Below are 21438 nucleotides of genomic sequence, written 5' to 3'. Positions count from 1 at the left end.
TATTTTAATACTTTGCTGATGTCAAGTGTTTGATCAATGAATTTCTGTGTTGTTGCAGCATTTCCCTAAGCAGATAGCAATAGACTGCTTAGCAAGTAATCAGAAGGAGGTAACCATTAGAGATTGTGATTTGTATCAACAGTTCAAGTGTACTATGAAGACGGCATATCGTAACGGGGTTCCAAGTCCATCTGAGAAATACATGACTCAAGGATGGTACGCATATGTGAAGGCCAAAGGGTTTAAGAGAGGTGACAAACTGACATGTCAATTGGCGCGACATGGTACATTCATTTATGTTACGATGAAGAAGAAACGATGGGTCTTGGAAAAGTTGTGGAAGAAACTTGCTTTCTATTATGTTGTTTAAGTATTTTCAGTTCATAAACTTTTTTTCCTTTATGTATGGGATAATTTAAATCTTGTTGTTGGATGACATTATGCGTTGACTTTTCCTGCAATGCTTCTTAACTCTATCAAAACTCAACTATCTTTTTTGTTTAATTTCCAGAAATAATTTTTGCTTCGATAACATGATCGGCCAATTTGGTAACAATGAGACGTGTTCCATTGCAAAGACCTTCTGCTTGATCAATATTCCTGAGAAGCATTATTGGAGTACCGATTTTCAATTTGATTTTATGATTGGGGACACCGGAAGCTTGCAAGGCATTCAAAAATTCAGGAGTTAAAACATCAAAAGATTCATTGCCGTCACCGTCTGTGGTATCAACTGAATCCGAGCTTAAATACTCTTTCTCTTGACCTGCAGGTTCATAATATTATTAGTTGTCGTACATAATATTGGGCATGAAAAAATAAAATACACAACGAAATCTTAGAAAGAAATGTTGATTACCGGGAACAAATTCTAAAATATACTGATTGATTTGATCAACAGTCTCTATGGTTCCAGCTAATATTGCCCTTGACTGTAGAAAATCCACATTATTGAAATTAACATCAAAATTTGGGTAAGTGTTTTCAAATATTGCCTCAAGGGGATCATCAAAATCAGAAATCAACAGATCTTTAGGAACGTCGATCTCGGCGTAACCATCATTTGGTTCTGATATCTTCCCATCTCCAACAGTTAAAATCCAATCTGAGAAATGTCTTAACTCTGCAGAACTGGTGGATGTTGCCGACTGCTGTAGTCACATGTTCTTTGTAAGTTTCAAAACCTTGCAGTGATCCCATATGTATGATGAATTTATTGTAGCATGAACTATATCTGAGCGGCTGCCTCTTGGAATAACTGGGAGAATTTGCCTGAAATCACCACCGAAGACTATTACCTTACCTCCAAATATTTTATTTGATGCTTTGGATCCACCCATGATATCCTTCAGAGTTTTATCCAATGCCTCAAAACAAAATTTATGACACATTGGAGCCTCGTCCCAGATTATCAACTTTGATAGTTTTAGTAGATCACCTCTATCGCTCCCTTTGTTTATGTCGCATGTGGAAGATTCAAGCGTGGGAATCGGAATTTTGAATTTAGAATGCGCCGTTCGGCCACCTGGAAGTAATAGTGAGGCAATTCCAGAAGAAGCAACTGTCAAACATATTTGTTTCTTTGATCTTATATAAGAAGCTAATGTTCTCCACATATAGGTTTTGCCAGTACCGCCGTAACCATAAAGAAAGAACACGCCTCCATTCTGGTTACTCACGACCATCATGATTTGCTTGAATACATCCCTTTGTTCATCTGTTGGTAATTAGAAGATTATTCTTAATTAAATTAAGATACTATGCTATACTATATAATTTGGTTTTACATTTATAACAAAATACAAATGGACAGTGAAGAAACCTGTGAGATTCTGATACAGCATGTTAAATTCTTGAATTTGTTCAACGGGATTGTAGTTCCGCTCTTCGTAAATAAGCTTGTTGCCAAATTCTTCGGGAACATATCCTTGTGGTTTTGGCATCCCAGGAAAGTCGCTTAGGCTTTTACGATTTCGTTGTAGTAGCTTTTCTATCTCAATCAATGTCAGATTGTAGATTTCTTGTTCTGATAACCTCAAACCTATTTTAACAGAAGTGTGCAATAGAATTATTTAAAAAATGAAGTTAAGGAAGTTGATATCTACTTTTTGCTTCAATGACATGTTACCTCTGTTGTTGGCAATAGTCTGCTGAGAGTAAAGAATTCCATCGGATAGAAGATGTCGTGTTTTGCTCCATACATGCCTTGGTCTGTTAATGCTACTTGACAATAACATGTGGACAAAAAGCAATCTTAAATAATGGCCAGAACCCCACTGAAATGCCTCTGAAATAGCAGCTATAAATTCGCGATCATCCTCGATAAAACCCATTGCAAAACATGCATCACGGAATGTATCGTACTTGACGTTATTAACTATTTTCAGTTCTGAATAATTTCGAGGGCCCTTCACATGTGTTAGCATCATTCTGAGAAAGTACAATTCTCCTGTAGTTGGAGGAACCCAAATTAACCTGCCAATTGTGTAACCCTTCTGCCTGGGTTTCCACTCTCTTTTCTTTTTGACATATACAAACTTTGAAACAAAATTGCTATAAGTTAACTGTTGAGCTTCGGTGTATTTCTGATTAGCTTCAAACCATGCCGTAAACATCGATTCAGTTACACTTGGTTTCTCAAGAACATTAGAAACATTGCTGATGTCAGTATAGTAGACTGAATGTTGACCTTCGCAATGGAAGTGTAATCTTTCCACAGCTGGTTTCCTTCCATGAATGGGGAAACCATAAATTCTCCAAGATGCTTCACTTGGAGAAACATACCTACAGTCAATATACTGCTTGATTTCATCAACATCTTGACTCTCGATAGGACATCCATTTTCATTCATGACAATTGCAGCGGTTATTCGATCATAGCCTTTGTTGATGTATTTAAACAAATATTTTATGGATGTGCTTTGATTGCACCATTCCATATTAATATGAGTTCTAAAATTCAACAACAATTTTGAATTGTAAGGAACAACAAATCTATTGTCAACCTCTATACCATTCCTAATGACAGTGTGACCGTTGTCCCTTCTTCTGTAAACCGGATAACCATCTTGATCGACGACTGTATCAGCCCGAAAGTCTTTAGGAAAGTATTTGGAACATTTACCTTCCTTCATGCATTGCGAAGACCGGTTTGTGTTTCCGCATGGTCCGTGAATCATGTGACTTTTTACCAAGTTATATAAGTCTCCGTCGGTGTCCTTGTTCGAAATTTCGGCAGATATGATACGGTCAATATCAGCAGGTGTTGGATATTTGCTGGATGGATGTAGAAATATCAAAATATGAGCGTGGGGCAGGCCTCTTTTTTGAAACTCAATGGTGTACATATCTACAACAGAAAAAAATGTATGAATAATGATGTTTAAGAATCAAAATAATATATGCCAAGTTTTGAAATGAATCAATACTTACACGCAAGAACTTTGCCCATAATACTTTTTTTAGTCAAATCTGACAGTAACTCATCGAATTTCATCTTAAATATTCTCGTTATGAGGTCCGGCCGATCTGCTGGTGTCAGATTATTAGAAGCAAGTACACGTTTCAATTCTGGCCAGTTTGGATTACACGTAAACGTTATGAATAGATCGGGAAATCCAACATAACTACATATTGCCATTCCATCAAAGTAAAGTTGATCCATGTATCTGCGACTACCAACATACGAAGATGGAAGGACAACCCTTTTCCCTGTGTTTGCACCATCGGTATGTCCATTGGTTCTGGCATCTGTTAGATAGTTATACTTTCCAACTCGAAGTTTAGATTGATTTTTTCTTAACCATCGAAGTCTCTCAGATTCCATCATTGTATAACCATCAACCAAAAACTGTTGAAATAACCTTCTTGATCTGATAACTGTTTGGGCCTCATTCGTCCTGGCTTGAATACGAAATGCGAACCACTCTCTAATTGTGAGTCTATTTCTTTTAGTTGCTTGCTCCCACGGAACATCCTCGTTGTCGGCTACTCCAATCATTGATTCTGAGTTACGTCTATTGTTGGAATCTTGATTGCGATGTCTAATGTTAGGCCTGTAACCATCTTCGCCATAAGGGAAAAGCAATGGATATTGAAATCCCAAATATGATGTATGATATTCATCTATTCTTTGAAGTTGTCCAGTCTGTTTGTGCATTATTATGTCCCTCTTCTCAGCAGTATCAACATCACCAACAATTAGAGCAGCAACTTCGGAAACAGTTGGTTGATTATAAATTCTTCCATCGGTGCGTCGCTCGGAAATGAGACGGAGCTTTAGGTCAGAAACATTGCCTTCGGAAAGTATATCCCTTGCCATCTTAAAACTTTGAGCATGAACATTGTGTTGATATAACATAGAAGAGAGTTTTTTCACTATGTCAACATCTATTCCGTCTTTTGTCCTGCAAAGAATGAAAACAAAAAAATGGTATATGGTCCATATCGCATAAAACAGAGCATATTGTTATATATGAATTTATTAATAAACATACTTGAATCCGTTTACTCTATGCTGTATTTCATGTTCAGTATCATATATATAGAGTTGTGCAAATCGGGGATTTTGTCCTGGCAATGGTAACATGCTACCTATACGATGACATGATTGTCCTTGAATTCGATAATTTGGAGGACCTCTACCATTGTTAAAACGGTTGTCCATTTTAGCACCCGGAGACGTAAATGCAAACATCATGTTGAAAAGACGTATTTGTTGTTGAAATAGTTTTGATTCAGGGTTTGTTTGGTCAAACAACAGTTTCTGTAACACCGGTGGAGGTTCTCTCAATAGAGGAATTTGAACTTTACCATCCCCGCAACACATTGTGAACTTAGGATTTAATGTTTGCCGGCACTTGGTCTTCCTTTCTAAATACCACATGTTTGCACCGCATTTTGGACATTCAAACACTGGATCACCAATGTCGTAAAAATCTCCTAAATGAAAGCATAGCTAAGTTAACAGATCAAAGGATGTTTAACAATATAACTTAACTCACAATGATTACATGATTGTTACAAAACCTGATGGTAGTGCATTGACCATTACAATTTGATTGTCCATATCTTCTTCATCTTCGTCCATAACCATGCTGTCGTCTGAACTCCAACCTTTGGAAATTGATACATGCAAAGTTAATTAGAAATTTGTTTAATGTTTAAATTCATTGAGAATGTACATTACCATAAATAAACCATACTCTCTGACGAATCATCATGCATATTATCCTCTTCGTTGTCATCTTCAAAAAGTTCATTAATTTCAGTAGTCTGTAATGGAGAGTTTTTTGAAGATGTAGAACCACATTCACCAACAACGTTATCAAATCTCTTCTTTAAATTCGTCCCTATATTATTGATGTTCCTGCAAGTAACGACTCTTGGACGTTTTTTATTCAACGAATTTGCAAGACTACTGATCACTGAGGAAGCATGAGTTTTCTACAAAGTTGTTAAAACCGAATTGTTGGAACTTGGAATGTTCTGAGAGATGGTAGAAAATGGAATTCTTGTATGAGCATTATCATGTCTACTAATTGGGGTAGTCTTTCCCACATTCTCCTTCTGCAGTCCATTCAATTTCTTTGCTCTCTTGAATTGGAGCTGACGTTTACGATGAAGTCTTGCTTCTGCTGATCTTTTTTTGCTTAACACATTGCTAAACCATTTATCTTCAAGAGCCTTTTGATTCAGATCATCCATATTTCTGCTAATTTGATTTGTTTAGACAGAATTTCGGACAAAGACTTGGGACGAATATAAAGCCATAATATATGTATGTTTAAGTTATGTGGATATGTAATAATTATAGTAGGAGTTGATATTAACAATCATGCTTTTATTTGGTCCTTTGCTTTCATCTGCACGCTTAGCATAGTCATTAATTAATCTCTTTCATACACAATTTTGTTTTGAAATTGTAATGATTATCATTCTTGGCATTACACGTTAAGTGTCATTAAACATCCAAAGCATGATTGAAAAGCAATGATGATTGTTTAAAGTGTGAAACAAACTTAACTTGTCTAGTTTCCAAAGCATGTAATAAATGAAATGAGTGAGTAAGTGGCTTGAGTAAAAAAGGGAGATTATTGAAAATATTTCATAAATAAATAAAAACTATTATAAGTTTAGCAACAAAAATAATGGAATAGCAAAAGTTATATTGGTTGATGAGAATATCTGTTTTTGAAAATATTAATAGGAGCATGATTTAGTAATTCATACAATATTAAAAAAGAACCCTAAATATGAAAAAAAAAAAGTTTCAAATTAAACTTGTATAATTTTGTTATTATGATTTTGTAAATAAAATATGTAGGTTAAATGTGAGATGGCTACATTGTTACATGTTGTAAAATTTAAATAACAATATCTCACCTGCAGCATATATTAGAATCATATTATGTAAACTAATATGATTAAGTAAAAGTACAATTGGATTGGACATAAATGTAAAAATATCTCACATGCATCTTGTCCAAAAGTGATAAACAAAAGTAGATATAATTTTGAAACAATACAACCCAAATAAACTGTCATAACAATAAATTCAGAATAAGATATTGATTAAAATTGAACTAAATAATTCCATGGCAATCTCGAAATTGAAATTAAATAAAATGCTTGAATACAAAAAATATATGTTGTCCAAGAGTGAAAGGTTTGTTGGTACAAAAAGCAGTACCACTAAGTAAATTAAACAATACATCCCATAAACTTAACAACAAAAAAACATAAACCATAGGATTTTAAGTTCCAGCAAATAAGATATAGGATGCATAAAATAAAAAAGTTGATGAAGTCTTCAAGCATTTGGTTCAATCTTCACTTTTTTGGGTGGTTTGGTTCCTGAATATTGTGTGAGTCCTAGAATCTGACAATCCGATTCTTCAACATCAACAGCATGAGAAACACTCTTTGAAGGGGTATTGGCCAAACTCTTGTCAGGATCATTTTCTCCAAATGCAGATAAGGACTCCTTCAAATGTAGTAAACAGATTTAGTAAATATGGAATAAAATACATGTTTTGCATGAGAACATTGCAAATTATCAAATAACATACCATGGAAGTATCAACATGATCAGCAACAGCATTTTGCATGGGAGGAAGACTATGAGCCTGTGTTATACGATAGGATATTATTAATACAGTTGGATTCCAATTAATTTAAGATATTCAAGCGGATTACTATAAACTGAAAAACCTCATCAGCAATATAATCCTTTTCAATTTGACTGACAAATTCTTCATCATAAGAAAGCTTCCAAACAGATGCTTGCCCAAAGGTTGGTTGTACTTTAGCTCTCAAAGCCATTTTCTTTTCCAATAACATGTCAAGCTCGTCAGGATAAACCATGGGATCATCTTCACCATTCTAAAGTTGAAAAAGTATGTTAGAAACCATATATTATACTATTATACAAAGAAACTAAATTATTAATATACCTCTAACATTGATTTATGCATGCTATCAGCAGACTGTCCTATAATCTGCTCACAGTCGGCATCCCAAAATACAAATCGGAACTTTGATTCACCGTCATAAACATATATATCAACTTTGTACCTATTACATAAATACATATAATAAAATTGAGTGATCTTAGACAAAAAGGGTTAAAAGGTCATAAATAGAAAATATTATAACAAACAACCTTGGTATGGGTTTGTGAACATTTTCGCCACATATAAACTTGTATGGATTGTTCAAATCAGTAGCCTTCACAGAGCACTTTGTGCAACCATAGTAAAACCAACCATGCTTGGATACATAAAATTTCGTGGTAGTTCCAACAGTCAAACATAACATGTCCTAAAAATAAAAATAAAAACATTACAAACACATATAGATAATTGGTAATAACTTGAATATACATTTACGAATTTCTGAGTTATACTTGTTTGATTTTGCAGAATTGACTCAAAGGAATGCACTTTGCCTTATGAACAAATTTTTCAAGTGTTGTAAACTGAGATCCACCAGACCAAAGAGACATAGATTTGGCAGATTGCGAAGGCTTTTGGGATTGCTCATTTGCAGGCAACCTGGGAATATTATAATAAATCCATGTTATATATTGGAATCAACATACAAAACTAATTGAATTGAAAGACTGCCTAATGTTAATACTTTGACAAAAACTCAGAAATCTCCGGGATGTCTTCGTTGATTAGCAGCTTTGAACCACTCCATGCATTGGATACTGATTGAAGGAAAACAAAGTTTACAACATTGTTGAAAAAAAGGTGATAAGGCAAACAACAGAAAAAAAAAACAAACCCTGGGAATCCTTGATCATTGCATGGGTTAGTATGATGACAATAGCACCCGTGTTAGTTGGGTCATTATAATAATCCAAAAACTTAGAACCATAGCTCTCCCATAATGTGCAGTTAATATTGTCACCACTGAGATGTTAAACCAAAAATTGGGTTAAGAAAATTTTACATTGAATCATAATTATCGATAACTAAATACTGAAAGAGGATTAAGGGGAAAAAATATACCTCAAATCTTTTAGACTGAGGGCCACAAATGTCTTCTTTCCTGGAGTGTTTGATTGCATATTGTTTATCTCATGTACAACACCTATAATATCTGCAAAAGAGATCAAATATAAAAAATGTTATAAGTAAATGGATCCTTATAAAAAATAAAGCGTGCTTAATGCTTTTTTCTACCTTCAAGTCTGTTAAGATGACATTTGCTTGCATTAATTTCGGAAAACTCTTTGAAATAATACTTCAGAGGAGGAATATTTTGGACATCCATATGTTTCATTGTCGTACCACCAAGGAACACGAATTTCTTCGAATGGTCACACAGCTTCCACTGAAAATCGTTATCAAATACAGTACCATTGTTGATTATGCAAGTCATATTCTCTTGAATTCTTGATTTCCACTTATCTGTATGATCATCCCGAATCAAAACTTGAATTCGATCACCCTAACAACAAATGTAAAACATGGTTAATCCCAGAAAAATATTGCTAATAATGAAAAAATGCAAGATTAAAGGAACATGAAATATTTATACCGCAGCATCCATGATAACCATCTCCAGATGTTCAGCACCCTTACTGTTAACAACGCTCCATAGATCAATAATTCGAACAGCCAATCTCCATGTTTCCTTCTTGTCGCTGATGTCTTTTATGCAGTCAAATTTTCGACTCATATTCTGCAGAAATCGAAAAATAGATAGCTTAAAATAAAAGTCGTTTAGAAAAACAACTAACAGTGTGGCATGGAGGATGTATCGCAGAATATACGTGAAAAAGATAAACTTAATATTGATGGGCGGAAACAGGAGAGGAAGATAAGCCAAATGTAGGGTTTGGAGCTTGTAATCAAAAGCCATAATATATATAGAAGGATGATAGAAGAACTAAAGTTTTCTTGAGCAACCAAAGAGAAAAAGCGTGCAAAGGGTTTTGCTGTATTCCATGCAGATTTGCACAACTATCTACAAAAGCATGACGTTAATATTAATTATGGAAAAGAAATTGGACAATTGAAAAGATATGCAATGATTAAGGAATATATATTTTTAATTAAATTATTAAAGTAGATGCAATTACCGTTGTGTCCCCGATTATCACCCTCAAATTGGTGATTAGAGGGATAATGATAGGATTTCATATGTATTCTAATTTATTATATTAAAAGTAGAAATCTTAATGGTTAGTGATAAGAATAAGGTATTTTTTTATATTTACTAGGGGATGAAAAAAAATCTTTGGAGATGTATCTTTGAACGCACTTCAAATTAAATTTTTAAGGTGTTTTAAATATGTATCTCCGAAAACACCATAAGCAATACAATCTTATATTAAATGGTAGATTTGCTAATGTACTTATGGTGCTGTGTAGGGTGTACATGGATTGGATCATCCCACAAAACTCAGTCAAACCCATCCAAAAAAATTCATAGAAGTAGGTTGGGTCGAGTAATTGGGTGAATATGGGGTTTAAAAACTAAAAAACCTATTAAAATTTTGGGTTTCGGGTAAAATCATTCCCAACCCAAAAAGCTCACTGACTAACTAATCAAACATTTATTTCAGCAATTAAATGATTTTGATGAATAATAACTTAGTTGTTCCAATTTTGTTATCTTGAATATTTACTATTAGGGTTAAATTAGGGGTGGCAAAACGGGCCGCCCGCCCCGCCCACCGCCCGCCCCGCCTTATGCCCGCTAAAAAACGAGCGGGGCGGGCATGCCCGCCAAGTAAAATGGGCATCAAAATCATGCCCGCCCCGCCAAGATGGCGGGTTGGCGGGCGGCGGGCTTACCCGTCTATTTTTATTTATATTTTTTTAATAAATTAATATGCTTTTTTTACCTTTTAATTAAACTTTTCACTTATTTTTTAAAACAAATTTTTTATAAAAGTAATTTTTTAACAAATTTACTCTAAAAAATATTACATATATTTATAAATAAATGTATAAAATAAACCATCAAGAATTGCAATTACTAGAATTAACTAAAAAAATAGTGCGTTTTGAAGGAGGAGCGGGTTTTGGCGAGCGGCGGGCTTTGGCGGGGCGGGTATGGCGGGCGGCGGGTTTTGGCAGGGCGAGCTTTGGCGAGCGGCGAGCCTAAAATCCCAACCCAACCCGCCAATTTTTGGCGGGTGCGCGGGCGGCCCGGCGGGCCTCGGCCCGTTTTGCCACCCCTAGGTTAAATACGTTTTTGGTCCATATAAATATCTCAATTTTGGCTTTTACTTCTTATAAAAAAGATATTGACTTTTAGTCCCTATAAAATTACTTTTGCACTCACTTTTGGTCCCTCTACAGGGACTAAAACTGAATGCAAAAGTAATTTTATAGGGACTAAATGTCAATATTTTTTTATAGGGACTAAAAGCCATTTTAGGTAATTTTATAGAGACTAAAAACATATTTAACCCTTGCTATTATAGTGACTATGATCTTAACTAATTTTGGATATTTCACTCTTTGATTATTTTGATGTTAATACGATTTTATGGCGCACAAGTTTAATTTGTTGCTAGTATTTTATAAAAAATTTTACTAGTTGATGTTATCATTTATTATTTTATAATGTTAAGAAATATTAAAAATAGGTTATCTAATTTTTTTTAAGAAGATAGAAAATGTTGTATAATTTTTATGAAAAAATATGGTACTCATCATTTAGTCATTTAATATTAATAAAACAAAATAAAAATTATTTGGACAATCCACTACCCAACCCAACCTGAAAATTAGGGGGTTTGTCCAAACCGGCCCATTGATGTAGCGGGTGGTTATTTTACCGAGAATCTCTTTCGCATGTGCATATCCGAAAGCATCCAATTTTTGTTGTTTTCGGATATATATCTAGGGATGAAAATAGGCTAGGCTAGACTAGGCTTTAGAAGGCCTGAGTCATGCCTACGATAAACTTACAAGGCCTGACCCTGGCCTATGGCCTATTATAGGGGTTTTTTTCAGTCTGGTCTGACCTTTTTAAAAGTATGATATGGCCTGAAAGCCTATTTAAAAACTGGTTTCTCATTAAGGTTTTCAATTAATCCATATTACTTAAGAAGTCTTATAGGTCGGCCTATATATGGTAATATAGGTCGACATATTTAGCATTTTTTCTAATATATATATATATATATATATATATATATATATATATATATATATGCATATATAGACAAACTTATTTAGTTTTTTTTCTAATATAGATGCATATATAGGTCGTCATATTTAGGCTATTTTAAATATATATGAAAATATAAGCCGACCTATAAGGTTTCAATGGCTTTCCTAGTAGTCTAAGCCTGATCTATTTAATTAAATAGGGTTTTAAAAAAGTCTAAGCTTAACTTTTTTATTAAATAGGTCCAGCCTGACCTTAAATATGCTATGTTATAAACCCTTGTCGGTCGGCTTGACCTATTTCTATCTCTATGTATATCTAAAGTATCTCAATATTTCAGTTTTATGGTTTTCGGATAAGCATATCCAAATTAACCAATATCCCAATTTTTTTTTAATTTTATTTAAATTTTATTTTGAAAAAATACTTATTTATAATATAATTGAAGTGAGTTATTATTAATAATGAATAACTTATATATACATTCTTATAAATAAGGAATAAAGGGAGTAAGTTATAAATAGAGAATAAAGAGATAAAATAAAATTTTAATTTTGTAATAATTTATTTGTCACAATTTTTTTAAACTTTAAAAGTAATTATTTTTTAAATGACTACAATATTATACATTATATATTTGGTGTTTTAATAAATAAAAATATATTAGAGTAATGTTGTTAATTAATAAAAAAAAATTGTTAAAAATATTCTCCTATTAGAATTATATTTTTTAGTTTATGTTAGTTTTTTTTCTTTTAATTAATTTTATATTAATTTTATATGAGAATAATGTGTTCATATAAATATTTAATATGTTGATCATCGTTATTTATGAATTATTATTATATCTTGATTATAATGGTATATATTTAATTATATATCTTAATTAATACAATTAGTTATACTATTAATATAATTAATTATACTATTCATACAATTGATTCTCCTTGATTTTAATTTTTTAATAAATATTGAGTTAGTTTGAAAATGTAAAAAATCTCAACAATAAATATTGGATATTTCGGAAATGCATCTCCAAAAAATTGCAACACTAAATATTGGGTGCGTTCGGAGATGCATCTCCGAATTCTGGTGACAAAAAAGAAATTTGGCCAGAGGTTCTTAAAAAAATATGTACAAAAAGATTCCCTATTTTACCTCACTCAAACCAGAGTGTCATGTATGAATTGGGTATTGGATTTTGCCAAGCCCAACCTAAACTGACCCATGTACACCCCGGGTGATGTAGAATCTATTTTATTTTATTTATTTTCTTTGATTTTTCGTTAACAAATTGAAATTAATCTTTTCTTTTACTTATTTATTTCTTTTTCTTTTTGGTGCAACTATTAACTATTTTTTTTATTTCTTTCTGATAGGTCTATTTTTATTTTGATCTATAAATAGGTAAAAAAATGACTTGTTGTTTTATATTATTATTTGTTATTTTTAAATCTAAAAAATTGGTATAGATAAGCATTATTTTTAATTATAAAAAAAATATTTTATTTTTAATCTACTTTTTTTTCCCTCTTTTCTTCTCTTCTCAAGTATATATATTTTGTTATTACGTTTTTATAATGAATTATTTTATCAATTTTAATTTAATTATTTTACTTTTTATTTATTAGTATAAATAATTGTATGATATCTCTATGTTATTATGTTTTCATTTCCATTTTAAACCTATAATAAGTAAAAAAAAAAAAAAGTTTATTTTAGATATGTATTTTCAAAACCCATCAATAAATAAATTCGAAAATACATTTTCAAAAGTACCTCTCAAAAATTAAAATGTGATGCGTTCGAATATGTATATGTGAATTTAAGAGATAAAACTGAAATTTTATAAGAGGCTCCTAAAATGATTAAGAGGGGTACAAAGAAAATTTCTAAGAGGAATTGATGGGGACTTCTTAAATGAATTCATAACAGCCCAATGGGCTATAGATTTATTTTGGACAAAGGTCTTTGTGTTTGAATCCTTGCAAGTGTAGATTGATTGTTTTTGTTATTTGTAATATTAATGATTAAAAAAATATTTTTTAAAAATAAAAAATTAGATGAAATTTAAAAAAAAATTTAAAAATATGCCTAGATAATTCCACATCATATTAAAAAAAAAAGCTGAATAGTGCAAATCTTTATTTTACGATGGCATTATGAACATTGAGTTATGCTTATTTCTTTTTTCTTTTCTTTTTTTCTGTTTTGAATTATTTACAATTACAATCTCTATGCCACCCTGTATTGTCATACTGATAGACTCAGCTAGGGCTAATATTAATCTAAATTGTAAAGAAAGAAATGCATAAAACAAACTTTTAATCTTTCATGAAAAATTCTGCTACAACCACATTACCATTAAACAAACTTTTGGGCTTAAAGTTGGGCCACCTAACACATATATGAAATTTCCACATATATATTCACATTTTTCATTGACACTAAATATCAAGTTCTTTTTTATGTGTTAATTGATCAGACTTTCACACATATGGAGTAATATTCCTTTTAATGTTTTTTAATGATTGTGTACGTGTACCTTACATTGAAATGAAGTGGTCCAAACAAAATGTTTTAATTCTATTTCTATTGAAATGAAGTGGTCCAAACAAAATGTTTTAATTCTATTTCTTGCATTAATTTGTTCATAGATAGGAGTGAATAACAATAGTGTAGTCATGTAAAAGCTACCACATCCAACCCATTTCATCAACCAATTGTGTACAATGCAAGCTTCATACAAAACTTTATAATGATATATATGGTTCAAAGTTGCATTTAATGGTATATATCAAGTTCTTTTTTAATGTGTTAATTGATCAGACTTTCACACATATGTAGACATGGCAATAAAACCCAAACCCATGGGTACCCACCCGAACCCGCCCCGAAGTTGATGGGGAAAACCCGCTTTGACTGGGTTTGGGTTCGGGTTTGGGTTTTCCCCGATTAGAAAACATGGGGATGGGTCGGGTAATGGGGACATTAGTACCCACCCCGAACCCGTCCCCGAACCCGCCCCGTTTATTTCAATATATACATTATTATTTATATTTTATAATTTATATTATTAAATATGTGGCTAATGTTTTAATAATTTGATTTGTGTTTATTATTTTAAATATTTGAAATATATGTATGAAATTTTTTGAGATTGTTTTATTTTGTTATTTATAATGTAATTTGATTTTTGAAAAAGTAAATATTTTTATTAAAAAAATTGATTTTACGAAATACATGGTGGCGGGGGCGGGGATACCCGAACCTGTTAATGACGGGTTTGGGTTTTAATTCCCCATCCCCGTTTGGGTTTGGGGCGGGTAACGGGGATTGATTGGGGATTTGGGTTTGGGTTTGGGGGAGGTAAAAACCGTCCCCGACCCGCCCCGTTGCCATGCCTACACATATGGAGTAATATTCCTATTAATGTTTTTTATGATTGTGTACGTGTACCTTACATTGAAATGAAGTGGTCCATACAAAATGTTTTAATTCTATTTCTTGCATTAATTTGTTCATAGATAGGAGTGGATAACAATAGTGTAGTCAAGTAGTAAAAGCTATCACGGCTAACCCATATCATCAACCAATTGAGTACAATACAAGCTTCATATAAAGCTTTATAATGATATATATGGTTCAAAGTTGCATTTAATGGAAACATTTGAATCTGAACTATTTTGCTATTTCTTTCATAGTTGCATGAATAGTTTGGCTTTATAATTACCACTTGGTCTTATTCAACAGTTTGGTGAGTTGTACTACAATATCATTTTAAATGACACGTTCAATATTTTGATATATATTATTGTCATCGGTTAATATGTTTTTGAATAAAATATATTGGTTGAAAGTATATTTTTAAATAAAATGATTATGATTCTTTTCAGAAATTTAGAGTGAGAAAACTTAATGACTCCGTTTTATTATTGGTTTTGAATAATATCGTAGCTTAATAGTCTAAACTATTAGTAAAACTCAATAATTATGTTTTAATAATATCATTTAAATTTATACTTTACTCTTATGAAACGAGTTTGCAATAAATTTAATAATAAAAAAATACAAATACTTAGGAACCTAATAACGGGAGGCTCGATCATCAGTTCAAAGTCATGGTGTTAAAGGTACATTGCACTCACTTACTTAAGACTCGTACTCGATGCACACCACAAACAATTATTCATAGTTAGATATCATCTTAAGGTCCCCACGTTCTATGTCATTTAGCATGGAGATCTCTAACCTCCCCTCACGTAGAAGGAATCTCACATAAGACATGACGTATGTTCTAAACATAATTTATTCTACTCTTTTGTTGATCACTTGCTGATTTGCAAGTTGAAATGCTAACCTTGCAAGTCCACCCCCTCTCTATCAAACTGAAAGTTTGATAGACCACACCAAGAATTCATTCAATCACTTCACCATACATATCTAGTTCCTTAACCTAACAGTGGCGCCGTTTGTGAGAATCGACTTTTGATGCCTATGAATTCCACGTTAAGATATCTCTAGTTCAAAAATCATGAACTTCTACAACGAGCTTGCTTGAATAAGATAATAAAAAGATATTCAGTTTCCAAAGACACCATAGGATTCCCAGCCTCAAGATCTTTCCATTTCATCTATATTTATTCAAACGATGGCACATCGTCAATTGAGAAAGAACCTCCACCATGAAGCCCCCTCAACTCATTGGTGGCGAACAAGAGGCAAGAAGATGACAAACTTATTTTAGGGTTTCTAGGCAGTGAGAAACTGGATTGGACTATTATTCCAACATTTCCACAGGCCATAACCGCTACCATAACGAACAATTCGATATCAGGAATCCTCATTGATGATGGGAGCTCTTGCGATCTGATTTATATTGGAATCTTTGTGAAGTTAGAGTTACACAATCAAGATTTGAAATCGTATGAAGGTGTGAATTTTTTTGCGTTCAATGATTCCTCCATACTTCCATGTGGAACTATCAATTTTTTAGTCTCTTTAAGGGAATTGAAAGAGGAAAGAACCGTGAATGCACATTTCTCCACGATCCCTTGTGAAAGCATCTAGATGTTATGGCATTAGATGTTGTGACCTCTTCAGTCCATTTGAAGATGAAATATCACAATTATGCATGCAAACCACATGTTATTTCTCTTGATCTTCATGTACCTTGCCTCATACATGAAGTCGTATTGAAGAATCCACTCACTCCCTCGCGACCATCACCGCTTATGAGAAAATAAAGAAGAAAATGCACCGGGTCGTTAGTATTGTCAACCTCGGTGTGCGAGAAAATGAAACACTATGAAACAACAAACTCATCCCAGCAATAAAAGTCAATGGGAGAACCTTAAGGTTGGTTTTAAATGACAACTTTGAGATCCTTCATCACGACGAAAATCCAACATAGTCAGTCTATATATGGGCTGAGTTATTTTTGTTCGTGGTGAAGAAAAGGCTTATTGAGTGCCTTAAAGCTAATCTCAGCCTCTTTGCAGTTTCTCTATATTTATTGAAAGTGTTACATGGTTGTTACTTTCATGTTCACCAGTTTTGAGGTTGCTGAATGACCCAACTTATTTTTTTGTTTCTGTATGTTAAACCATTTTGTGGTTATTATTATAGTGAAAATCAGTGTACTAGTCTTTCTTTGCTAACCTTTGACTTTTTTTTTCTCTATGATGGAAGATATTATAATTTATTTTTATTTTCATCCCCCTTTAATGTAATTTGGAATGAAACGTATTCCATCTAGGTTGCAACATACAAGATATCATTGTATCACATCATGCTCATACGAGTTTTTTGGGGTTAATTTTAGGGCCTTATTGTGGCCATCATAAGGACAATCATTCATGTGGATAGGAAATTAGTCTTTGATATAAATTAATATGTGAAAAACTAACTCAATCATGTTAACTTTATGACTTAATGATAGGATCACATATTTTACTTGCTGGAACAGTTTCTGCACTCATGGAACAAGACTAGAAACATGTGCGAACATTGCAGTATCTGTATACCCTTTCAGAATAGATAGTTGAATTAGACAGTTTCCATGCGGTCAGCTAGAGAGATCTTGCAATACATGTCATGGTCTAAGGAATCAAATTGTTTGCTAATTTGTAGAATGTCTATCTTAGTAATCTTTCATTATGCTTACATTGAAGTGTTCTCTCTTTGTGTTTTCATATGAAAAAAATGAAGAAATCATGCGCAGAATGTCTATCTTAGTAATCTTTCATTAGGCTTACATTGAAGTGTTCTCTCTTTGTGTTTTCATATGAAAAAAAATGAAGAAATCATGCGCAGCTAGATAAGAAAATTTCTTTATCAACCCCCATGTCTTCTTGGTCACCTCTGGTGAAAAACCCAAACTACCCCTAACTTCGGAAATGCATTTCCGAAATGCAAGAAAAAGGTGTTTTCGGAGATGCATCTCTGAAAGCGCCTTTTTTTTTGAAAAAATTGTCTTATTTCGAAAGTTCATTTCTGAAAAACAGTATTTCGGAAGTTCATTTCCGAAATACTGCGAGTTCTGCAGATTTATCAAAACACTCCCCCTCCCCCATTCATTTACCCTAACTCAAATCAAACACAACCAAAGGCGAAATTTTTGTGCAAACACACTTCCAAGGCTGCATCAAAGCTCCAAACACATTGCTATACAACATTGAAAAGCCCTCAAATCACTCAATTTGTAAGTTTTGAATTTGTTAGATTCATTATTCAAATGCATGTTATTTAGGGTTTCAATTGCATAAATGATATATGGTTAGGTTGTTAGTAGTATTTAGGTTGTTTAGAAGCATTTTGAATTGGTTTTATGTCTGGTTTTGGGGTCTGCCATGGAAGTTGCAGAAAACTTCATCGCAGGGGTGTTTCGGAAGTTCATTTCCGAAAACACCTCCATCCCAGTTTTCGGAAATGAACTTCCGAATTGTATCAGAAGTTCAAATTTTTTAGTTTTTTCTTTTGTCTCGCATATTAATCGATTTCAATTGTTTACAGGAACATGTCAGGCAACCAACCAGCACGCATCAGACAGGGTAGGGAGACCCAGACTGCGTCGGCTAGACGCGAGCGGGCAGCGGCGCAGCTGGCGTCGACACAGGGACGGGGGCGGGGGCGGGGACGACGTGTGCGAGTTCCCGAGGACGTGGGAGAGGGTACCTCTTCATCTGGATCTATGAGTTGGCTGGCTCGGGTATCTTCTTCCCGCCAGCGAGAGGAGGATGAGGAGGAGCAGGAGGAGGAGGTGCCAGTGCCATACCACGAGCCGGAGGGGGTACCGGATGTTGACCCTCCAGCCGGGGAGGCGGATGAGGAGGGGGACAACTATCCGGGAGGGCCCTTTGACACTTCCGTGCTGATTCACTACCACGATCACGTCGCTCGGCGGATCTGAGAGGGAGAGGTATTTTTTATAATTTAACCGTTTATTTGTCACCATTTTTTATAATTTAACCGTTTATTTGTCGCTTATTTAATATATGTCGCTTATTTAATATATGTCGCTTATTTGTTTTTTTGTAACAGGAGAGAGAGCCGTTGAAAATGGTGAACCACGCCCGCAAGATTTTCAGTCTGTTTAAACCAGCAGCTGAGTGGTTTAACGACCATGTGCGAGGTTCAGGGCTTAGCGGGCTATGCATGACGGGGTACACCACCATCAGCACCGGCATGCAGGGGGCATTTGTGGAGCGCTGGCACAAGGAGACGTCTTCTTTCCACTTGCCGGTGGGGGAGATGACGATCACCTTGCATGACGTGCAGTGTCTTCTCCACCTGCCCATCTGGGGGCCGCTGTTGACACACTCCCGGATCCAGAGGGTCGAGGCCAGCCAGTGGATGGCGCTCTATTTGGGCATGGAGCCCGAAGTTGCTGACTTCGAGTGCATCACGACAAATGGGCCTCATGTCCGGTTCACCACACTGAGCTGCTATTTTGAGCACCACTTGGACGCGGCGGCCGATGCCGAGCAGGCGGGTGACGAGCTATTCACACAGTACCACCGCGGCTGCGCTCTCCGGTGCTGGTACATGCATGTGGTAGACGCTGCATGCTTTGTGGACAAGAGTGCAAGGTACGTCGACGTGACCTACCTCCGCTACTTCATGGACCTGGATACCGTTCACCAGTGGAACTGGGGGGCAGCTACTCTGGAATATCTCTACCAGAAGCTGAATGAGGCCTCCAACTGGAGGACGAGGCAGTTGGTCGGATCCTGCACACTGCTTACGGTACATTTCATTTTAATTGTTTCGTATTTATTTATGTTTCGTATTTATTTTTAATTTTAATACATTATCATGTTTCTGTTTCAGAGCTGGATCATCTCCTACTTCTCCCGCATCCACGACTTTCACATCGATCCTGCGTACGTGGACGCCATGCCCAGGGCCGCCAGATACGTTCTCTAGAGGGGGAACGATGCGGTGGGACCATACCGTTTGTACTTGGACCGCACGATGCACGACGACGTCACCTGGAGGCCGTTCAGCGACTACGCTCAGATTGTCCCCTTTGACGATATCGCTTTATATTCAGGCTGACTGGCATGCGGGACCGGCATCATGGTCCGGTATCTCCCTGAGCGGTGCATGCGTCAGTTCGGATTCGTGCAGCGGATACCCAGGTCACCGTTTGAGGCTGCTCCCGACACAGTGACCCGAGTGCAGCTCACTGCCATATGGGAGGCCTGGCAGCATCATGTGGTACCGGAGGAGTATCGTCTCACTCGGGTCACACAGGACTGGCACAGTGAGGAGGGATATGTCACTTGGTTCTTCCGGGTGTCACATCCTCTGCTGAGACCCGACGTTACCGGTGCTCCTAGGCCAGCACACGAGGAGATCCTGGAGAACCAGCAGGCCGAGGATGACCACGCCATTGATCTCATGCCGATCTGCCAGCGGATAGAGATGCTTGGGCGGGACGCGTTGGATCGAGGTGTCGTTCAGTAGGGCGGTCCTGAGGCAGTCGCCTTGATGGAGATGATCGTCACTGATGCGGGCCGTGCGGCGACATACAGGCGGCAGAGGAGGTCCCAGGGAGAGAGGTTAGGCACACCCAGTAGTGGTCGGGTTTATTTATTTTTTGTTTTCGGATTGTATCTTCAGCACATTATTATTATTATTTGGATTTGGTTGAGCTTGTATATATTTCTTTTTTTTTATCATATTAGTATTTTCACCTTTATATGTCGTTTATTTTATTTTCCGGTTTCTTTTAATTAAAAATACGAGACTGTTTCCAAAAACATAAAAAAAAAACCAGTTTCTGCATAATTCGGAAGTGCATTTCCGAAACCCCTCAAAATCTGAACAAAGGCTTATTTCGGAAGTTCATCTCCGAACACACCCCCCATGAGGTGTTTTCGGAAGTTCATCTCCGAACACCCCCCCCCCCCCATGAGGTGTTTTCGGAGATGCACTTCTGAATTGTGGAAATTTTTTTTAAAAAATCAACGCTTCGGAAGTTCAATTCCGAAGCAGGGGTATTTTGGGTTTTTCGCTGGGGGTGACCCCCATAGGGAGGTGGCTAAAGAAATTTTCCTAGATAAAGGTAGAAATCATGATAATGTTACTATGTTTTGTTTTATTTTGTATTTTGTTATGTTCTTTGCTTTTTATTTAATACTACTATACTATGCTAGATAAAATTTAAAGACTTGATTGTAAATGATGATAGTATTGAGTTTATAAAATAAAATTATTTTTAATTTAATTTAAAAAAACCATTTCTTGCGACGGTTATAAAATGTTGTAATATGGAAAGTGTTTACGTAGCTTTCG

General features: G+C 35.0%; 1 protein-coding gene across 1 annotated transcript; it reads right to left on the bottom strand.

Moving 5' to 3' along the window:
• Positions 1 to 500: 500 nt before the first annotated feature.
• LOC131629839 (uncharacterized) lies at positions 501 to 5706 on the bottom strand. The gene is made up of 10 exons (XM_058900639.1): positions 5560 to 5706; positions 5205 to 5445; positions 5029 to 5115; positions 4497 to 4941; positions 3433 to 4406; positions 2129 to 3349; positions 1823 to 2041; positions 1299 to 1717; positions 860 to 1151; positions 501 to 766 (listed from the first exon to the last, which is right to left on the bottom strand). The coding sequence occupies exons 1-10, from the start codon at positions 5704 to 5706 to the stop codon at positions 501 to 503; spliced, it is 4311 nt and encodes a 1436-aa protein (XP_058756622.1).
• Positions 5707 to 21438: the final 15732 nt, after the last annotated feature.

Source organism: Vicia villosa, unplaced genomic scaffold (assembly GCF_029867415.1).
Source record: "Vicia villosa cultivar HV-30 ecotype Madison, WI unplaced genomic scaffold, Vvil1.0 ctg.000621F_1_1, whole genome shotgun sequence".
Classification (NCBI taxonomy): domain Eukaryota; kingdom Viridiplantae; phylum Streptophyta; class Magnoliopsida; order Fabales; family Fabaceae; genus Vicia; species Vicia villosa.
The sequence above is the reverse complement of the archived record's forward strand: the minus strand, read 5'-3'. Positions and strand labels throughout refer to the sequence as shown.

Excerpts from the sequence above, each read along its gene's own strand:
- LOC131629839 (XM_058900639.1), bottom strand. The coding sequence starts at position 5,706 with ATGGATGATCTGAATCAAAAGGCTCTTGAAGATAAATGGTTTAGCAAT. Across the intron at positions 3,350-3,432 it reads TATGGGCAAAGTTCTTGCGT|ATATGTACACCATTGAGTTT; the intron begins GTAAGTATTGAT and ends TTTCTGTTGTAG. Across the intron at positions 767-859 it reads TATTTTAGAATTTGTTCCCG|GTCAAGAGAAAGAGTATTTA; the intron begins GTAATCAACATT and ends ATGAACCTGCAG.